Below are 18,436 nucleotides of genomic sequence, written 5' to 3'. Positions count from 1 at the left end.
AATGCTTTTACACGCTCACTCACATAAGCTCAGCCATTCTCTGCGCGATCAACCTCTCATATGTTTAAGCTTGCTGCGGGAGATTTCACTTGTCATGTTTGCATAGTAAGCTAACGATTAATAAGATGATGTCAGAGGAATTGGTGCACAAATTATCATCACTCACAGATCAGTGCTGTCGCTCTCTATACACAGTTCGCACGACTGCAAAGTGAAAGCAAAAAAACAAGCGCAAATTCAAACGCGACTTCAATATGTCACATATTGACAGTGGCTCACCGATGCCAATGACATAATTACCCAGCTACATTTCTGAAAGAATGCAAAAGCATTGACATATATTTTTCCTACAATAGCCCGACGGGCAGGGAAGAGATAGATTTTGGTAGCCCGACTGAAAAAATCGCTAGCCCCAGGACGTCGGGCTAGCGATATTGCAAGCCCTGTATCTGATTGAGAAATCACTCATCTTTGGAAAAGAGAGTTTATTACAGAGAAATGGCTCTTTCCAAAATAAAAGCTATACTATCCGCTTCTTCTGGGCTATATTCTCAGCAGCATAAGGAGAATCATGTGCTAACAGCTGTCTAAATGACTCGGCTAAAGTTAGTAGCATGCTTGCTTTTTTTTGTCTGCTTCCACTTTTTCTTTGCACTAGGATGATGTCGGCGTAAATGTGCAGTCATATTCGTTGTGTTCCCACTAGTGCTTTCAGGTTAATCTCGTTGAAATGACCTTAACGCCACAACACGGCAAATCTCCGTAAACGAGCTACCGCCGATCGCTCCGTGCATGGGGCTAGACGGCAAACACGTTAACGAGCTAACTGCGCTAACACACTAGTTCACACCAATGTAATTGAGCATTGCATGGCACATCCAACATACTGTTTTACTTTAGTCCATGACTCGCTTACCTTCAGGGTCATACGTCACATGAAAACCAAAATAATTCCAAACGCCAGATCTGAATGAGGTTCAGTTTGCCTGTTGCAAGTAGAGCTTAACTTCTGTCTCGCTAGCTTGCCCTGCGCTCTTCCTTCTGACTATGCTGTCTGTGTTGAGCGCTCAGTGGATCTGCGCTCGACAGTGCAGCCTAGGCGGAGTAGTCGAACACAGATTCACTGAGCGCTCAACACAGACAGCATCGTCAGAAGGAAAATTGATAAAATAAATTACAAATGTTGTATTGTTCGATACATATGCGTACCGAACCGAAAGCACTGTATCGAACGGTTCAATATCGATACGAATATCGTTGCACCCCTAGTAAACACCCCAACACTGCTTATTAGTCCAGCACTAACCCATCTTCAGTATCAATTGCTTCCATCTAATGCAAAATGTTCGAGAGCATTGTCAGAAACATGTGAACCCATTGTGCAGCTGTGAAGAGCACATCTTGCCACACTCCTTTACTTGTGAATGACTCCTGCACTCCTTTCCAGCTGTACTATTAACCAAAACTTGGATTCAACTTTCAAGGACTTTTCTTAGGGGATTGTTTAAAGTCCTTCTGGAAAAAGAGGTTTAGTGAAGGAAGTAAACTGAAAGGGGCTAAAACAGCAGAGTAAATTTAGACATTTTTCATCACACAAACTCCTAGTTATTAAAGCTAAATGTGTGTGAATGTTTAAGCTAAGACCCAAACAATTTTTAGGCATGGATTTTTAAAAAATCCCCTTAAAGTTTGTTTGAAGAGCAAAGCGAGAACTGAGTGGCATCAACAAGGCAACGATTTTTCACCTTATTCTTAGCACCTATTCATTGTGTTAACAACAGCTGCCGTCTTTTGAGTATTCTTAATAGCTGTGATAATTGCTTCACTGTGATTTAACAGAGTAGAGACATCAAGCAAGAAATCATGAATTTGCTTTCTACATTTTTATAAATTACTTGTCTCCTAATTGTTTTGCAACCTAATTAATTTTATGACTAATTAGTTCTAAACTACAATAAAAGACTGCTGGTTCTTGTACAGTGCTTTTCTACTCTAACTGAGCTTTTAAAGCAGTTTACACAACTTGCCTCATTCACAGAAGCACTTTTATCTAACATTCACGCTCTGAGCGAAACTTTAAGTTGCATGCAGACTGGAGTAGACAGGGATTGAACCATCAACCTTCTGATTAGTAGGTGACCTGCTCTACCACCTGAGCTACAGTCACAGAAATGAGTCTTTTCCCCCCTCTGTCTTCTACAGGGAACAGAATAACATGCTTCATAGATGTAATTTTCCAGATAAAATGTCAGGCTCCATGTCAACATGCCCTATCTCAAAGGTTCCAGCATCCATGATTTTCTCCTATGTGTAAGTGTTTGTGAGATTAAGGTGAAGATCAGTTCATTTTCTTCGGCCTCCTGAGGAGAGAAATGCTGTGACACTTTTTTTTTTTTGTTGCTCAGGCTAAACAGAGATGAAACTGCTCTGGAGATGTATCATTAAAATGTCAGGCCAGATGGATCGCGGTCAAATGAGCAATGATTGCTTTCAATTCACCTCCATTCCCGAGGGTCTTAATTTTAAGTCTCAGTGGGAAAAATGCCTCCCAAGTTTTTCACATTTAAATGCAAGAATATCCTTTACTCCTGTCTTTGGTCTTCATCTACTTTAATTTATTGTCAATAAATGCAGTAATAGTGAGAGGCTGAAACCTCTGCCTCTCTTTACAACCACCTTTAATCAACATCCGTTGAGGTGATGAGGCTGTTAAATGAAATTTGCAATGTGTGAACAAGGTTGATGTCTTTAATTTTGAACTTTGCATGGACATAAAATGAAATTCTATCAGCATTTGAATGCAGGAAGAAATGCTTTCATATCCAAGAACATTAATGTCCTCTACTCAGGTGGGTTTTTTTCTCCTCACACAATCTGTGCTGAATGTTGTGGAAAAATTGTTATGTTATGTGAAGGCTGAATGAGGACAGCCGCATTCCATCATGTCATTTACTGCACCGAGGGCTTGTTTAAAATCAGAAAACAACCTCTGTGTTAATGTATGTAAGGAATACATAAGGGATAAGAGCGGACACTTAATAAACATAAAGGCATTGTCAAGTAGGACAATATAGTCCACGTTGTGCAGCCATGGAGGGGGTTCTCAGGTCAAAGGTTCAGACTGTTGATGTGAAACATCATCAATTTTTGGCTCAATTAAGAAATTTGGTTCAAAACAAGTTTTTCATTGCAGGTTGAACACACAGTGATATTTACCAGGGTGATTTTCTGTAGATTTCTAAACCAATTTTAATGAGTCAGAAACTTGTAAGTCAGTTGAAGGTCATCACCATTCAGCAGCTCAACACAATTTCAATAACAATGATAAAAGGAAAAATAGTGATAGGAACCCAACAGGCTAACCATCTACAGCCATATTGACAAACAAAGAAAGCAGCTGGCTCTGAAAGGATGACAGCGTCTCAGTGGCGTATAGTTTATGTCCAAATGAAAATGTCAGTCTTTCAGGTAGACTATTTTGGACGTCAGGACTTCAAGTGGTCGTGATGTGAATAAGGCTGTCGAGGAGGTGCACGCTAAAGATCAGATCCATCAGTGGTGGGTGGATATGTGCGACCTTGTGTAGAACATTCTTACCTGTGAAAAGCAAACGGCATTCTTTGCAGAAGGAAACAGTGAATGTGAAAGTGAATCCTTTCAGAGTTTCATGGCTTTCTCTTATTTTCCAGCCATCCTGTGACTGAAGAACTATTCAGACCTTTTTCTTCAATTAAAAAAATGTGAAAGGACCAAGTATAGTATCAGAAAATTTGTTAGAAATACACTCAAGTACATACTGAAAAACAGTAGTTAATATGCAAATTAAATGCATATAAAGTTAACACAGATGTTTGATAAGCATGCAAAAAAAATGGACAATCAGTTTAAAAATAATATTTTAATGCAATATTTACTTAAATATGAAGGGGAGTAAAATGATTAGTTAGACCGGGGGGAAAAAAGGATCGTTATGTATTATTCTGCTACACAAACTGCTGTTGTGAGTTCAGTAAAAAGGACCTGATTGCAAAGATGAACAGCAGTCAGTGAGGTAGAATAAACCAAAGGTACTTGGATAAAGTCTGTGGGAGAAGCTAACAAAGGTTGACAGTGAAATAACAACAGGTGGCTGATGAGTTGCTGGGTTAGGGTTTAGGTAACTCCTACACAGCAAACCCCCAGGGGACAATGTGACGGCACAAAGAGACACTCAGAAAGGATGCAGGACACACAGACAGTTAAGCAGAAGGGTGCCTTTAATTCAGCTAACATGTCTACATAATCTTTTCACTCGACTCTCATCTCCACTTTTTAGCTCTCTCTAGCCAATATGTGAGTGAGAGCTGGAATCAGGAGAAGGAAGAGGTGAAAAGCCAAAGCTGCCAAATGACTGAGGAGGCGTGGCTTTTTGTCACATGGCGCACCACTTGATAACAAATCTCTGTAGAATACAAATGTGTTCCCATTCTCTAAGCTCCTCCAAAAGCTGCCTCTTTACTTTCACCTTGAAGTTCAATTAAAAAACTGAAAGCTTATCCATGATGATGATGATGGAGGAAGGTGGGGGATGATTTTCCAGATCACAGGATGAGAGAAGTTGTGTAAGCTAGCATAAAGAAAAGGAGGGAGGAAATGTGGAAGCAGGTGGAAACAACCCGAAAATACAGGAAACAACCTGAAAATACAGGAAAGCAAAAGAATGTTAAAAGTTCCAAGTAAGACAGACACACACACACACACACACACACACACACACACACACACACACTAACTGACCAAGTAAGCAGAAGTAACTGCAGCATTTTCAGAGAGTTAATAATTGATGTAATCCTAGAGACAGACCACAGACTTCACTCAAGATGCTTATAATACACCCAGACTATGCAGGTTTTTGCTGAACTTGTTTACTTCGAGGTATTGTTTGTCTGACATCAGCTTTATTACAACTTTATAATTAAATGTAAATGCAGAGCCCCAATTCCCTCTCTGTATCGCCCCTTTGTTTCCTCAGATGTATTCCTGCCCTTTCAAGTAAAGAAATTACTTTTGAAAAGTCGACTTGTTAAATGTTTTAACAGGTGCTGCCAAGATCTATTCTGCCTGCCATGTCTTCCCCCAGCCTGGGGTATTTGAATCCCGTGTCCTTGGCTGGTAAACACAATCTTCACGCTTGTCCCTTACCTGCTATTTAAGAGCGTATCGGCTCACTACTTCCCAGGAGATGTACTAAAATTTATTGGTAGTGAGGTCAGAGAGCCTGCTGTCCTGTTCGAGATTCATGGCCACTGCACCGGCTGCAGCACCCGGTGCATAGAATGAGAGGGTGGAGCGCAGAACTCATCTAAACTTATTCAAATGAGAGTGTGTCTTTGAAGCATTGCATGGGGTGAGCTTTGTTATGGTTCCCAGTGGATGTGCCGTTGACAGTCTCAGGTTTTCTAACGAGGGGAGCCTTGGCATTTGCCTTAGGGCTTATTCACAATCACTTCGGGTGCTTCTCTGATCACTCCCTCTGCTTCTTTATACCCTTCTTTTTAATTGTGACCTTGAAGTCCACTAGAGGATTTTAAAAGGCAAATATAGAACAAGAACAAATACAATAGCTACCAATTCAGGCCATTTTATTCAATGAATCACTGATAACAGTCCAAGGTTTTTCTCCAAGGATGTTCTGAGAGTGACTGATACCAGTCTGTCCACTCGGACTCCTTAAACTCATCCAGAAAACTCCTACATGGTTCTGTCTTCGCAGTCAGTCTATGACATGATTAAGACTGCAGACCTTGAGACATACCTGATGATGTTCAGCAAGAAGAAAGCATTCCACTGATTAACAATCAAGAGGGCATAATATTAACATATAATAAGTATGTCTGTTGCTTTCTTCTTAAAGAAACTGAATTGAAACGACACTGAGCCCTTGTGTGTCAGGAGTGTTGTTGGAACAGCTCAGATGCATATTGAAAAAAGTCTTGTGACTTCTAAACCCCAAAACACTCTATACTAGAAATCAGTCCACCCTACGAGTCGGATCCCCCGGCACAAACAGACCAACGTAGCACACGTAGTTAAGTGCCAAGAGGATTTACATGAATTATACACTCAAACAACCTTTACCTAAGTGGATGGCTCAACACAGAAGAACTACCTTAGACCAGAACTTTGCATTTACATCCATAGCCCAGTGGCCACTCTTTCAATGAACAGGATGTACATGACCCGTGCAGGGAGGGACACTGGTTTGAGCAGGGAGTTAGAGAGGCCACTTACATAAAAAATGAAGTCTTAGTGCACATCTTCTCTGGATTCTCTAGTTCTCAGTGAAAAGTACACATTACCATTGGACAGCAGTCATTGTTCTCAAAATCTAGACTCAACACCAGATCAATAATAATGAAGGAACAATAACGAGGGAACATACATCACCTGCTTGTGGTAAACCTTTTGAATTAAAGTTGTAAATCTGCACTTCAGCCACAAGTTGATTGTTTTATTTAAAGCCCACTGTGGTGAAGTACAGAAAAAAATCGAATTGTACAAACCTTTAAGGGCCTAAATTTGAAGTCTTTTAAAATGTGAAATTATTAGGAAAATAAACAGCTACTTATTAAAAAACCTGATACTGGACTCCCCTCGAGGTCTGTCAGTTCAATTACAGGGAGTGCAGAATTATTAGGCAAGTTGTATTTTTGAGGAATAATTTTATTATTGAACAACAACCATGTTCTCAATGAACCCAAAAAACTCATTAATATCAAAGCTGAATGTTTTTGGAAGTAGTTTCTAGTTTGTTTGTAGTTTTAGCTATTTTAGGGGGATATCTGTGTGTGCAGGTGACTATTACTGTGCATAATTATTAGGCAACTTAACAAAAAACAAATATATACCCATTTCAATTATTTATTTTTACCAGTGAAACCAATATAACATCTCCACATTCACAAATATACATTTCTGACATTCAAAAACAAAACAAAAACAAATCAGCGACCAATATAGCCACCTTTCTTTGCAAGGACACTCAAAAGCCTGCCATCCATGGATTCTGTCAGTGTTTTGATCTGTTCATCATCAACATTGCGTGCAGCAGCAACCACAGCCTCCCAGACACTGTTCAGAGAGGTGTACTGTTTTCCCTCCTTGTAAATCTCACATTTGATGATGGACCACAGGTTCTCAATGGGGTTCAGATCAGGTGAACAAGGTGGCCATGTCATTAGTTTTTCTTCTTTTATACCCTTTCTTGCCAGCCACGCTGTGGAGTACTTGGACGCGTGTGATGGAGCATTGTCCTGCATGAAAATCATGTTTTTCTTGAAGGATGCAGACTTCTTCCTGTACCACTGCTTGAAGAAGGTGTCTTCCAGAAACTGGCAGTAGGACTGGGAGTTGAGCTTGACTCCATCCTCAACCCGAAAAGGCCCCACAAGCTCATCTTTGATGATACCAGCCCAAACCAGTACTCCACCTCCACCTTGCTGGCGTCTGAGTCGGACTGGAGCTCTCTGGCCTTTACCAATCCAGCCACGGGCCCATCCATCTGGCCCATCAAGACTCACTCTCATTTCATCAGTCCATAAAACCTTAGAAAAATCAGTCTTGAGATATTTCTTGGCCTAGTCTTGACGTTTCAGCTTGTGTGTCTTGTTCAGTGGTGGTCGTCTTTCAGCCTTTCTTACCTTGGCCATGTCTCTGAGTATTGCACACCTTGTGCTTTTGGGCACTCCAGTGATGTTGCAGCTCTGAAATATGGCCAAACTGGTGGCAAGTGGCATCTTGGCAGCTGCACGCTTGACTTTTCTCAGTTCATGGGCAGTTATTTTGCGCCTTGGTTTTTCCACACGCTTCTTGCGACCCTGTTGACTATTTTGAATGAAACGCTTGATTGTTCGATGATCACGCTTCAGAAGCTTTGCAATTTTGAGACTGCTGCATCCCTCTGCAAGATATCTCACTATTTTTGACTTTTCTGAGCCTGTCAAGTCCTTCTTTTGACCCATTTTGCCAAAGGAAAGGAAGTTGCCTAATAATTATGCACACCTGATATAGGGTGTTGATGTCATTAGACCACACCCCTTCTCATTACAGGGATGCACATCACCTAATATGCTTAATTGGTAGTAGGCTTTTGAGCCTATACAGCTTGGAGTAAGACAACATGCATGAAGAGGATGATGTGGACAAAATACTCATTTGCCTAATAATTCTGCACTCCGTGTAGACAAAGAACCAAAGAAAATGTGCTGCCTGTTGACATAATGACAGTCATTAAATCAAAATTAAATCAAATCAGTGAGCATGCAACACTAGTGAGTGACCCTAATTGCTTACTCCGATATACTTGTCAAGACAGTCGAGCCCCCCCAAAATGCCTATTTACCTAATAATGGAATTATTTCCCAAATGCCCAGCAGTGCACAGTAAATATGGGAGTACTGAGACTGAGATTTTCTTTTAATTGGAACCAAGAATGTGCAGCTGTGAGAAGCAATGTCTTGATGCATGCTCAATCACCCAGGTAAGGAATTCCCCCAAATGTAAATGTTTCCACCGTTTTAAAATGCCATGCTAAAATACACTTGTGTCTTGTGGCTGTGTCTTCGTATGTGCCACTCACAAGCCTGGTATTCTTTCTATTATGGGAAACAATTTTTAAATAGTACTGCTTTGTACATAAAGTCTCTTTAAAAATGATGTCCAAACTAAAGATAAGCAGCTAAGTAAGTTTATAAATATTACATAATAAAAGGTAACCCAGTTTATTTAAAAAAATGCCAAACTATCTGAAAACAGAGTAAATCAGTTGAGCTTAATGTTATATGCCAACATTTAAGTGCAATTCAATCATAGAGGTACACAACTGGTGAGATTTGTGAAGACTGTGGGTAACGCAGCATTTTGCACGCAGGGCTTCAGCAGGAGCTTGTGCTAACATGAATGATAAAATTACAACGTCTGCAATTCAATCTGAAATACCCAGGGTAATCAAAATGTAAAAATTACAAAACACAATCAACTTGGAATTTAGTTAACAAATGAAAACTTTCGGGTGTAGTAGAATCTGTAGCCAGCTGACTTTTGCTGTATGTAGAAACAAACACTACTTGCAAGTAAAAAGATGAACATAAAGTAAGCCAAACTAGTTATGTGTCTTTGTGATGGACAGAGTTGAAAAAAGCAGGAGTCGTCACAAGAATTATTAGAAAAATAGGGTTTCCATTTATTTAACCCAAAAATTATATTTACAAAAGTAATAAATGTTGAGCTCATAAAAGAGGTCAAAGAAAGAAAACTGAACTCAGGCAAAGAACTGCAAAGTTAGCAAACCAAATGACTGCCCAAACAAACACAACTGACCTAAACAGGAAATGACACACAAGGTTATATATAATGGCTGATCAGATCACTATGATACACGAGGGGTAACTCAACAAACACAATCATAAACCACAGAAACGATGCAGTACAGTCTAGTTTGTTATTAAACTAAACACCAAGGAAGAAAATCCAAACTCAAATATTTAATCAAATACAAAAGCTTTTTTAATTAAAGAAAATACACGTTCTCCCCTTCAGCAGGAAGTGGTGGTGCGGTCCAATTATCCCTCTTTGTATTAAAGGCTTCAAACCACCTTTTGTCTGGCAACCCCCAGGGATCATGGCAGGTAAGAAGCAAGTAAAGAAACAAAGGTTAGTCAAAAATCAAACAAAGTAATAAACTGGTATGAAGACATAAGTAAACTAAATGTGCATGCTTGCAAATAATAAATGTACCTAAACCAATGAATAAACTTACTGGAAACTAAAATGTGTTATTGTGTTCAAGTGAAGAAATAAAAATACACAAGAGTTACCAACTCTAGAGTGTGGCCATGGGTTTGGCCATCACAGTCTTCTTTGGACGTTCCCTGGAATTACAGGTTCATTTATGTTTTGCCAAAGTCTGATGGTGTTTAAAATCAGATTTTAAAATACATATCAGGCATTTGATGCACCAAGCAGTACACTGTTTCATCCAAAACATGTTTCCTCTATTATCCTTTGAAAGACCCAAATATCTTTGTTGATGACACATTTTTATCCGCTGCTTTGCTGCTGATATCTCTAGAATGTGACACAAATATTTAGATGACAATCTAGTGTTTTTGTCATTTTATTTCACATTTCTTCATCTTCTTTTTTGTTTGCTTTTGTACTGAAATTAGTTTTTTAAATAACGTGTAAAGAATCTTTTCAAAGTCTTTCAGCTGATTACAGACAAGCTTGTAAAACATTTTTAAAAAAATGTTTAAAAAGTCCCATGTAACTGCTAGTTGTTATCGAAGTAATTTCAGCTCACCGGCTTCCTTCAGCCCTTTCATCTTCTTTAGACAATACAGTAACATGTGGGAATGAGGATGCTAATTAATTCAAACACAAAAATAGCTTAGAGCGCACACAAACACACATAAAGTTGTCCATGTTTGAATATGATAGTGACTGTCAGGAGATCATTTCCTTGAGTTTCCCAGCCAGTGTCTTGTGTTTCCTTATTTTTGACTGTTGCATTGAGCAGAAATCCAGGCTGGTGCATTCAGATGATTGCCACTCACGTTCTGTGCTGACTGAGCACTCAGCCTGCATGTGTGATGCACTGCTTTTAGTTGCAGAGTCATATAGGAGTAGTAAAAATGAAGAAGTGCACATCTGGCGATAACCCAGCTGTCATGTAGAGATGTCCTGAACAGAAAAGAGAGTGAGAGGAAATTTGGAAGGGAGAGAAATAGCAGTTCAGAGCTGAGCTTTGCTGTTATTTCTTTTTAAAGTTTAACCTTTGGGGGAAATTTCTGCTGTAATCATTTATAGTTTGAGGATTAGCCAATTTTAATTCCATAATAACAGTTGAAGTCTGTCTTTGAACACTGAAACCACTAACTGTCAGGTCAGATTTGAAGTGAATAACACCGGTCCCGATTGCCTCTAGAAAATTCAGTTTGCATTAAAGCTCGAGAGTCTCCACTTAGCTAGTTTACCTCATTTGAACCATGAAGCTTCTGTTGCTTTCAGCCAATCAGAGCCTACTATTGTGGCACTGACAACTCTCTATTTTCAAATTGCATTCAATTTAAGTCATTTTAAGTAAATTGCACTTTTTTTTGGTGAAACATAACATTGAAAATAAAATAATGATAATTAAGTAATGGAAAACATGATGTGACTCAGTAAGCCATCAGCCCTCATGATTTAGCCTTTCAGGCTGTGTGTATTGACAAAATGACAAAATTACCTCCTGCAAAGGTAACATCAAAGTACCAAAATGGTAATAACGTCATTCAAAAATGCAGTTTGAATCAGCAGGATGCAGTAGATGAATGATCTCACTCCAACACAAGGCACACTGGCATTGACGCACAAGTTCCCTGCAGAAGAACGTGATTTGCTAAACTACTTTCACAGCCAAAAGCAGCCAAGCCTGCGCAACAAAGAGCTCTGTAATTATACTGACAAAGCAAGATCTGGAGAGGTAAACACACCGGCAGACATTACCAGACTTAGAAATGTATTTGTGTGATCTACTGACGGCGTTTGAATGTATGAGAACAGACTCACCTTTATCATTTCCATATTGTTTTGCAATCAAGCAGACCACAAAATGGTGTGAGTGATGACTAAAAATAAGTACAGGTTTTATACATGTTTTTATTTTACAGAACAAGCAGAGGAACTGCTCGGTGTGGAATCAAATACATGGCAAAACCCAACCTGCCAGCAAAAAGGACATCTGTAACACAGCATGCCCACAAATGCATGTGCAGCATGCGGACAAAGTACATTGCACAAGATAACACTAGCTTATCAGTCATAGCTGCTGTAGGCCTGACCAGCATTTTTCTTAACCAAAATCATCCACCAACATCCATCCAGGATCCTAAAGCCATTTAAAACAAAGAAAAAGAAAAAATAGTTCAAATCTTCAGCTTAATAACCCATAAATTTCCCCTTTTTTTTAATGTTGTCTAGACGTGTACTGTAGGCACGACATGACCTTACAATGCTTGTGAAAGAGTTGTTAGAGCCCTGCTTGAGCTCTTAAAAAGGAGAGGCAGCAAACACAGAAACACACAAAAACAAAAAAAGAGTTTCAAGACGTTTTGTGACCGAGGGCATTGCATAATTCTTATTATAAATTTGGAATAATCTTTCTTAGCAACTGTTAAGTTCTGATAATTGAATATATCTTACTTTTCTATTACACTGACTCTCTCTCTCTCTGATAGCTCGACTGTTTTGTGGTGTACACATTCACTTAGTAAGCAAAACTCTGACAAATCAAATATGTGGAGCTACCTGCTGTGGTGACCCCTAGTTACAGGCAGCCAGCTATAGCTTTTAATCTCTCTCTCTCTGTTTTTAGCACTTTCTCCCACCACCTGCAAATGAAGCCACATCAAGTAGAAATTGGTTGACATGCTGTTTTTAAGTCTACAATGATATAAGCAGGAAATTGACCAAAGCAAAGTTGTATGATTGTGTGACTGTAAAGCCTGTATGATTAAATTTAACCCCTAAATGTAGCTGTTTGAAAGGGGAAGCCCACGCCTTTCCATCACACACCTTTAACAACTTTAGTAAATCCTGAGAAGTTTCGTAATCCCCAGAAAGGGTTTGTTCTGTTGAAAACATTTAATCTTATTTCCATTTGTTCTAAATATCTTTTGCTTTCAATACTATATGTTTTCTGTTTTTAGTGGTATGAGGTTCCCTTGTATTATAATTGTATGAGAAACTGTTGGAACATACACCTCGATCTCCAAATAAATAACATGTTCCTCATTCTCATGCCACGGCGTCAAGCGTATTAGCTTGCTGTATATGAGCTTGCTAAATCAATCCTGTCTTGTTTTCATTAAAAAGGAGCTGTATGCTACAGTTCAAGGTGATTTTGATTAAGAATTACCGCTTTCTTGACTCACTAGAGTATCTTAGCCACACTTAGTTCTTGCTGTGACTGTGAAGTCCCTGTGTGATCCTTGGGGTGCCGTGTAATCTTTTCATATCCACTGATCCAGAGGAATAGAGCAGTAATTTGGACAGCCAAATGCTTTTCCTACCTCTCTGCTGAAGCAACTGAAGACTTAATGTTCCCTGTGAGTGGTGTCCTTGTAATTATTTACCTTCTGTATACACTGAACCAACACAAACATTTGCTGGAGTCAATAAAACCGGACTTGATTAGGTCTATGAATGAGTTTAGAAACAAACTAGACCCATCAACAGCTTATAAAAGTGCTGTGGTTTTAGGTTTTGGATATCTTATTCCAAAGCGATCTTTATCATATCCAGTTAGGGACATGAAATAAAGATTTATGTTGTTAAAAAGCTGCTGGAAACATGATCTTGTGTTAGGGACAACCAGAATATTGTGTTTTCGCTGAAATTTGAGGGTTTTCCGCCACTTGACATTTGGCTTCTTTCAAGTTGCACAGCTTAGTGTATCTTTGCTTTGTTGTTAACAAGCTATTGTTGTGATGCTTTTGAGCCGCGCTACTCACTAATCATCAATCATTCATGCAGTGCAATTGCAGCTTGTTTTGCCCATTGATCTCCTGTTAATAAAGAATGATGTTCTGTCAGCGGGACTCTTTGAGATCTTGTTCACCTCACAGTGTACGACAGCAAATGCCGCAAAACTGACATTTATATGGTAATGTAGGAGATTATTATTACAACTATCTTTCACAACAACTCGAGGAAGTTTGATTGCTTCATTTGAATAAACTCTGTGAATTGAATATTTAAAAAGAGCTATTAAGGGTGTGAGCAATCTCTTGAGACAAACGTGGTATTTGCTAAAGGACTATAAAGAAGGTAGCGTGAGTTGTGGAGCTGAATTTGCTTCTGAACCCACGGGGAGCATTTCTTGATTGTTTTGCTTGTGTGCAGTTCCACATGAGTATTCTCTTTGGTCGCTTCCCTACAAAGACCCACTATCTAATGGGGAAAAAAAGATAAAAGAAAATGCAAAGTCCATTTCTTTTGCTGCCTAGCACAGACTTGTCAGTTGTTATTATGAGGATTTCTTCTACACCTTTCAAGGAGAAAATAAAAGGTTTAGCGGTGGTCAGTCCTTTGAAGTGACACAGGCCATTGCTAACATTTGTTTCAAGAAGGCACAGGAGGACTGAATACTAATTAGGCCTGTTTTGCCCCTCATAATTTCAAGGAGAGAAGAGGAGCTGCAGAACTGCAGTGATTTGGCTGGAACAACCTACACAACTGTAATGGAATTACATTTATTAGAAAGACAATGGGCACTTTCAGGATGACTTAAGAGAGATGCAAACTGTAGAGCAATAGTTTTACATTTGAAATGCATTTATTTGATTTCTCATTAGATAGATGAGGCCTGTCTCTGTTTTCGTTAATACAATCACGTCTAGTTACTGTGGAGTCCAAGAGGAATCAGCAAAGACACACAACTCTGTATTCTTGCCATACACGCTTTCATTCAGCTTTTTCAAGTTACTGATAAAAAAGCAAGGCCAAGTACCAAGAACTTTCAACTCTAGAACAAACCTGTGGAGATCAGCTATATTCTAATGACCTCAAAGGCTAATTTAAACTCATGTCTTTATTAAACAATGATAAAACTAGCCAAGCTTTTCCTTCTCTCAGTGCACCAAAGATGTACTCAGAAACTGGATTTTCTCTTTTTGATTACACTCTGAAAATGTTTTATGCACCAGAGTTAGTGATTATGTGGTATTTTGCAAATACTGTTTCCATGATTATATTTCGATAGCAATTTTAATATTTAATTATTAATTATTGCACTTTTAATATGCTCCTGATTTGATTTTGCTACCTTTGCGCAGAGGCAGACCAAGCTAGCTGTTCATTGCGTTAACTGGTCATTACACTAACCAGCAAAGTGTTTCTATTACTCTCTGACACAAACATTGAGCAAATTAAATGGTCAGGTTTGATGTAATTTGTTTTTGGGAATTTTATTGCTCGTGGACACAGCCAGGGTAGTTCATTATGATTGCATATTTTCAGTTATTCTGTTAAGCAAAGCTAGCTAGCTAGCCTTCTGGCTCATATTTACAACACTTGATGGTGGCATTTCATCTTTATGGTCTATACACATTATGGATTGTAGGAGTTAAAACAGGCCTTAGCTCTCCAATTCTAACTTGAACTTAACCACTGTACTCACAATTTTCCTCTGTTTAAAAAAAATGAATTACCGGTAGCGATTTGATGACAAAGTATTGCCAGTAGTAGCCATGTGCTGTTAATCATATGCACTTGATTAAGCCTAGCAGTTTGGTGGTCTGGAGTGTTCACCAGAATCTCACCAGGAATGGACCACCCAGCAAATTCACTACAAGGTCAAAGTGTGCACTTTGCAGAGAAATTGCAAAAAAAAATCCAAGCTCTACATCTGAGACTCAGTTAGCATGTGAAATGTTAAAGTGCATGTCAGTGCCATTAGAAAGAAGGCTGAAGTACTGTAGTATGGCTTGTTTGGAAGGGTTGCAAGTTGTACAAACAACAAGACCTCTGGAACAATGACAGATGAGACCAAAGTGGAGGTATTTGGCCCAAATGTGCAGTGCCACAGTCAAGAAACCAAACACAACACATCAGCTCAAATACCTTATGCCATCTGTCAAGCACAGTGGTGGAGGTGTGATGATTAGGGCTTGTTTTGCAGACACAGGGTCTGGGAACCTTACAGTTGCCATGCCAGCTGTGACCTAGTCAGTGCACCAAAACATTCTAGAATCAGATGTGAAGCCATCTGTCCAACAGCTGAAGCTTGGTCCAAATTGGCTCATGCAACAGGAAAATGATCCCAAGCACAGCAGCAACTACAACAGAATGGCTAAAAAAGAAAAAAAAAATCGAAGTGTTGCAGTGGCCCAGTCTGAGACCAGACATAAACCTGACCAAAGTGCTGTGGGGGTCATACAGAGAATTATTACTGATAGTCCCTGCTGCTGATGGTAGCTCTACGAGCAACTGAATCATGCGGCGTATGCAGTTTCTCACAGGTTTGCAGAGTGCTATGAAAACTTTCTTTTTACGACTGTATTCTTACTTATCAGATAGAAAAAAAAGGATAAAAATGCTTTAATGATACTGTAGAATGAGATTGTAACCTCATTCTCAGCAGCTATAAATTCCGCTTTATTTTGTAAGAGTGCTGTAAAATAGGAATATCTGCTGCTCTAACTCCTTTTCGTTTAGGTAGCTGTGCTTGGCACCACACTGAAAGGTCACAGCATATCTTGGTATATCTATTTTTAAAGTACTATTAATGACTTTGGTGAAGGTCCCTCCCCCACCAGGGCTAAAACTAATTCAGGAGAGGCAAGGATACATAGATCAGTGGGGGAAAACCCCTCAAGTAAATTGCGCCCAGCATGTAACATCTGTATGCAAAGAATAATACTCTAACCCCACTTGCTGCAGTCTTTACATCCTTTTCTGTATAAGCCCAGTTTTTTTTCCACCAACTGAATGAAATAAAGTGTATTCCCTGGAATTAAGTGTTATTGTGTGCGCATGCTTCTCAAATAGGCATCATAGTGAAATACAGCATGCATTTCACAGGCTGATCAGGGGTAAATAAGCAGCAGATACTGAAACATTTAAAAATGAAGGCAGGTAAGTCTCTTTCATCCATTCCATGGCAAATAAAAAACATTTTATGTTTCCATTCATGTACTCCAAGTGAACGTAAATTAGTGTAAGATGGTACTTTATTGGTTTCAAGAGATGGAATTGCACCAGCCCAGAGTCTTAGTTGAATGAACATATCCTTGATTTAAAGCATTTCACATGTACAGTAGGTAGATCTTCTCCAAAATCATCTTACACAAACTGTTGAGACATTCAGTTCACTGTTGTTTAGAATCCGGTTTTTAATATTTAAATGAACTATAAAAAGCACATTAAAACATCTTAGTTACAAAAATGGGTCACCGAAAGGGATTCTCAATGCATTCACAGAGGGATCTGAACAGTGGATCTCTAACAGTTAATGTATTTCTCTCTTTAAAAAAATCCCCACCCAAATATATATAAACTTAATTGCTTAACCAAGGTATATACAGGGCATGGCAACCTTGCATCTTAAAGGTTATCAAGAAAGTTTGAGGTATCCAACCAAAATGAAAGCCTGTCAGAAAATGGAAAAAACAAAAAAACAAAACAAAAGAAAAATAGAATTAAATAAAAGAAGATGAATGCCATGATTGCTTCCTACTAGCACAGGATCACAACATTAGTGGGAGATGTTGTCATATACGTGCAGGTGTAATACTTCCAGTTGTTTCACCTACGGTCACAAGGGCAAAACAGCAAGTAACCTCAAGCTTTGGACTGTCAATATATACAAAGGGCATACAGTCTAATTTAGCAATAGAGAACTGTTTGAATGCTCACTTTTATTTTCTTCATGACATGTACACAGTAAGTGTTGGAACAAAAAGAGAGAATTATAAATTGACTTGACTTAATGATGCCTTTAACTTACACTGTATGTCTTTAAACCAGCGTTGAAATGAAAGAGCCAAAAGTGAAATCTGATACACATGCAAGTTTTGAAAGTGGATTTAGAAATAACAGTTTTGTACAAAATAATAATTACAGTATTTTATAATTAGCAAAATACACCTTCTTTTGTAGCACCTCTTTTAGACTTTGTGTGTGTTTTGAACAAGCACCATTGTTGTTTTCATACAGCACCTGGAGAGTCCAGAGAGGAGACGCGTGTCACCCCCCTCGGTTACGTCCGATTCACCCTCCTCTGCCACACGATTCGATTTTCCTTCACCTTTGCTCCGTGACGTGGTTAAGTCATGTGGTTCGAGCCCCACAAGGGCAACAAGTATTTTCCTGGGTTACACATACATACATGGAAAGACATGTTTGCTACACCATCTCTTATTCAAAACTTGCATGTGGCATGGAAAAGGGTGGGGGGCTAAAAATGGGGTTTGGTAGTACCCAGAATGTCTCAACTTGACTTTCTTTGTTGGCCCCATCAAGTCCTTTTTTTTTTGTTTTTTTTTGTTTTTTTTATTTGACTTTTTCATTTGTATTTAGCCAAGGAAGCAGACAGGCCCAACTTCAAACCCAAACTTCTGGTTCGGATCCCCAAAGTCAGTCAACATGACATCGATAATTGGAACCTGATCAATTTTGGGAGTATTAATCTCCATCACAGTCTTTCCGTAGCCCTTCCTCGTCTGCAACAAGAGAGAGAAGAACACATTAAAAACAAGCAGTCAGATGAGAAATGATCAGAAAAATAAACCGGGACCTTCAGCTGTGTGCTCAATCTGTAAGCTCATCATAAAGCCATTTCATTTATATCTTACAGAAAAAAGCTACTGGAAAAACTCTGTTTGGAGGAAGATATTACCAACTGATAACTTTAATT

At 39.0% G+C, this 18,436-nt stretch overlaps 1 protein-coding gene across 2 annotated transcripts in view; it reads right to left on the bottom strand.

Annotated features, from left to right (window-relative positions):
* Positions 1-16,733: 16,733 nt before the first annotated feature.
* The window catches only part of col11a1a (collagen, type XI, alpha 1a), a 68,105-nt gene continuing 66,402 nt past the window's right edge, over positions 16,734-18,436 (bottom strand). The window contains exon 67 of one of the 2 annotated variants that reach the window (XM_040036206.1): positions 16,734-18,242. In XM_040036206.1, coding sequence (XP_039892140.1) covers positions 18,096-18,242 — 147 coding nt within the window. In that variant the 3' untranslated portion in view covers positions 16,734-18,095. The remainder of the gene's footprint in view (positions 18,243-18,436) is intronic. The other variant, XM_040036207.1, reaches the window with a different exon arrangement.

Source organism: Simochromis diagramma, unplaced genomic scaffold, assembly GCF_900408965.1.
Source record: "Simochromis diagramma unplaced genomic scaffold, fSimDia1.1 OVJJ01000271.1, whole genome shotgun sequence".
In the NCBI taxonomy this organism is placed as follows: Eukaryota; Metazoa; Chordata; class Actinopteri; order Cichliformes; family Cichlidae; genus Simochromis; species Simochromis diagramma.
Note: the sequence above shows the minus strand (reverse complement) of the source record. Positions and strands in the feature narration are given on the sequence as shown.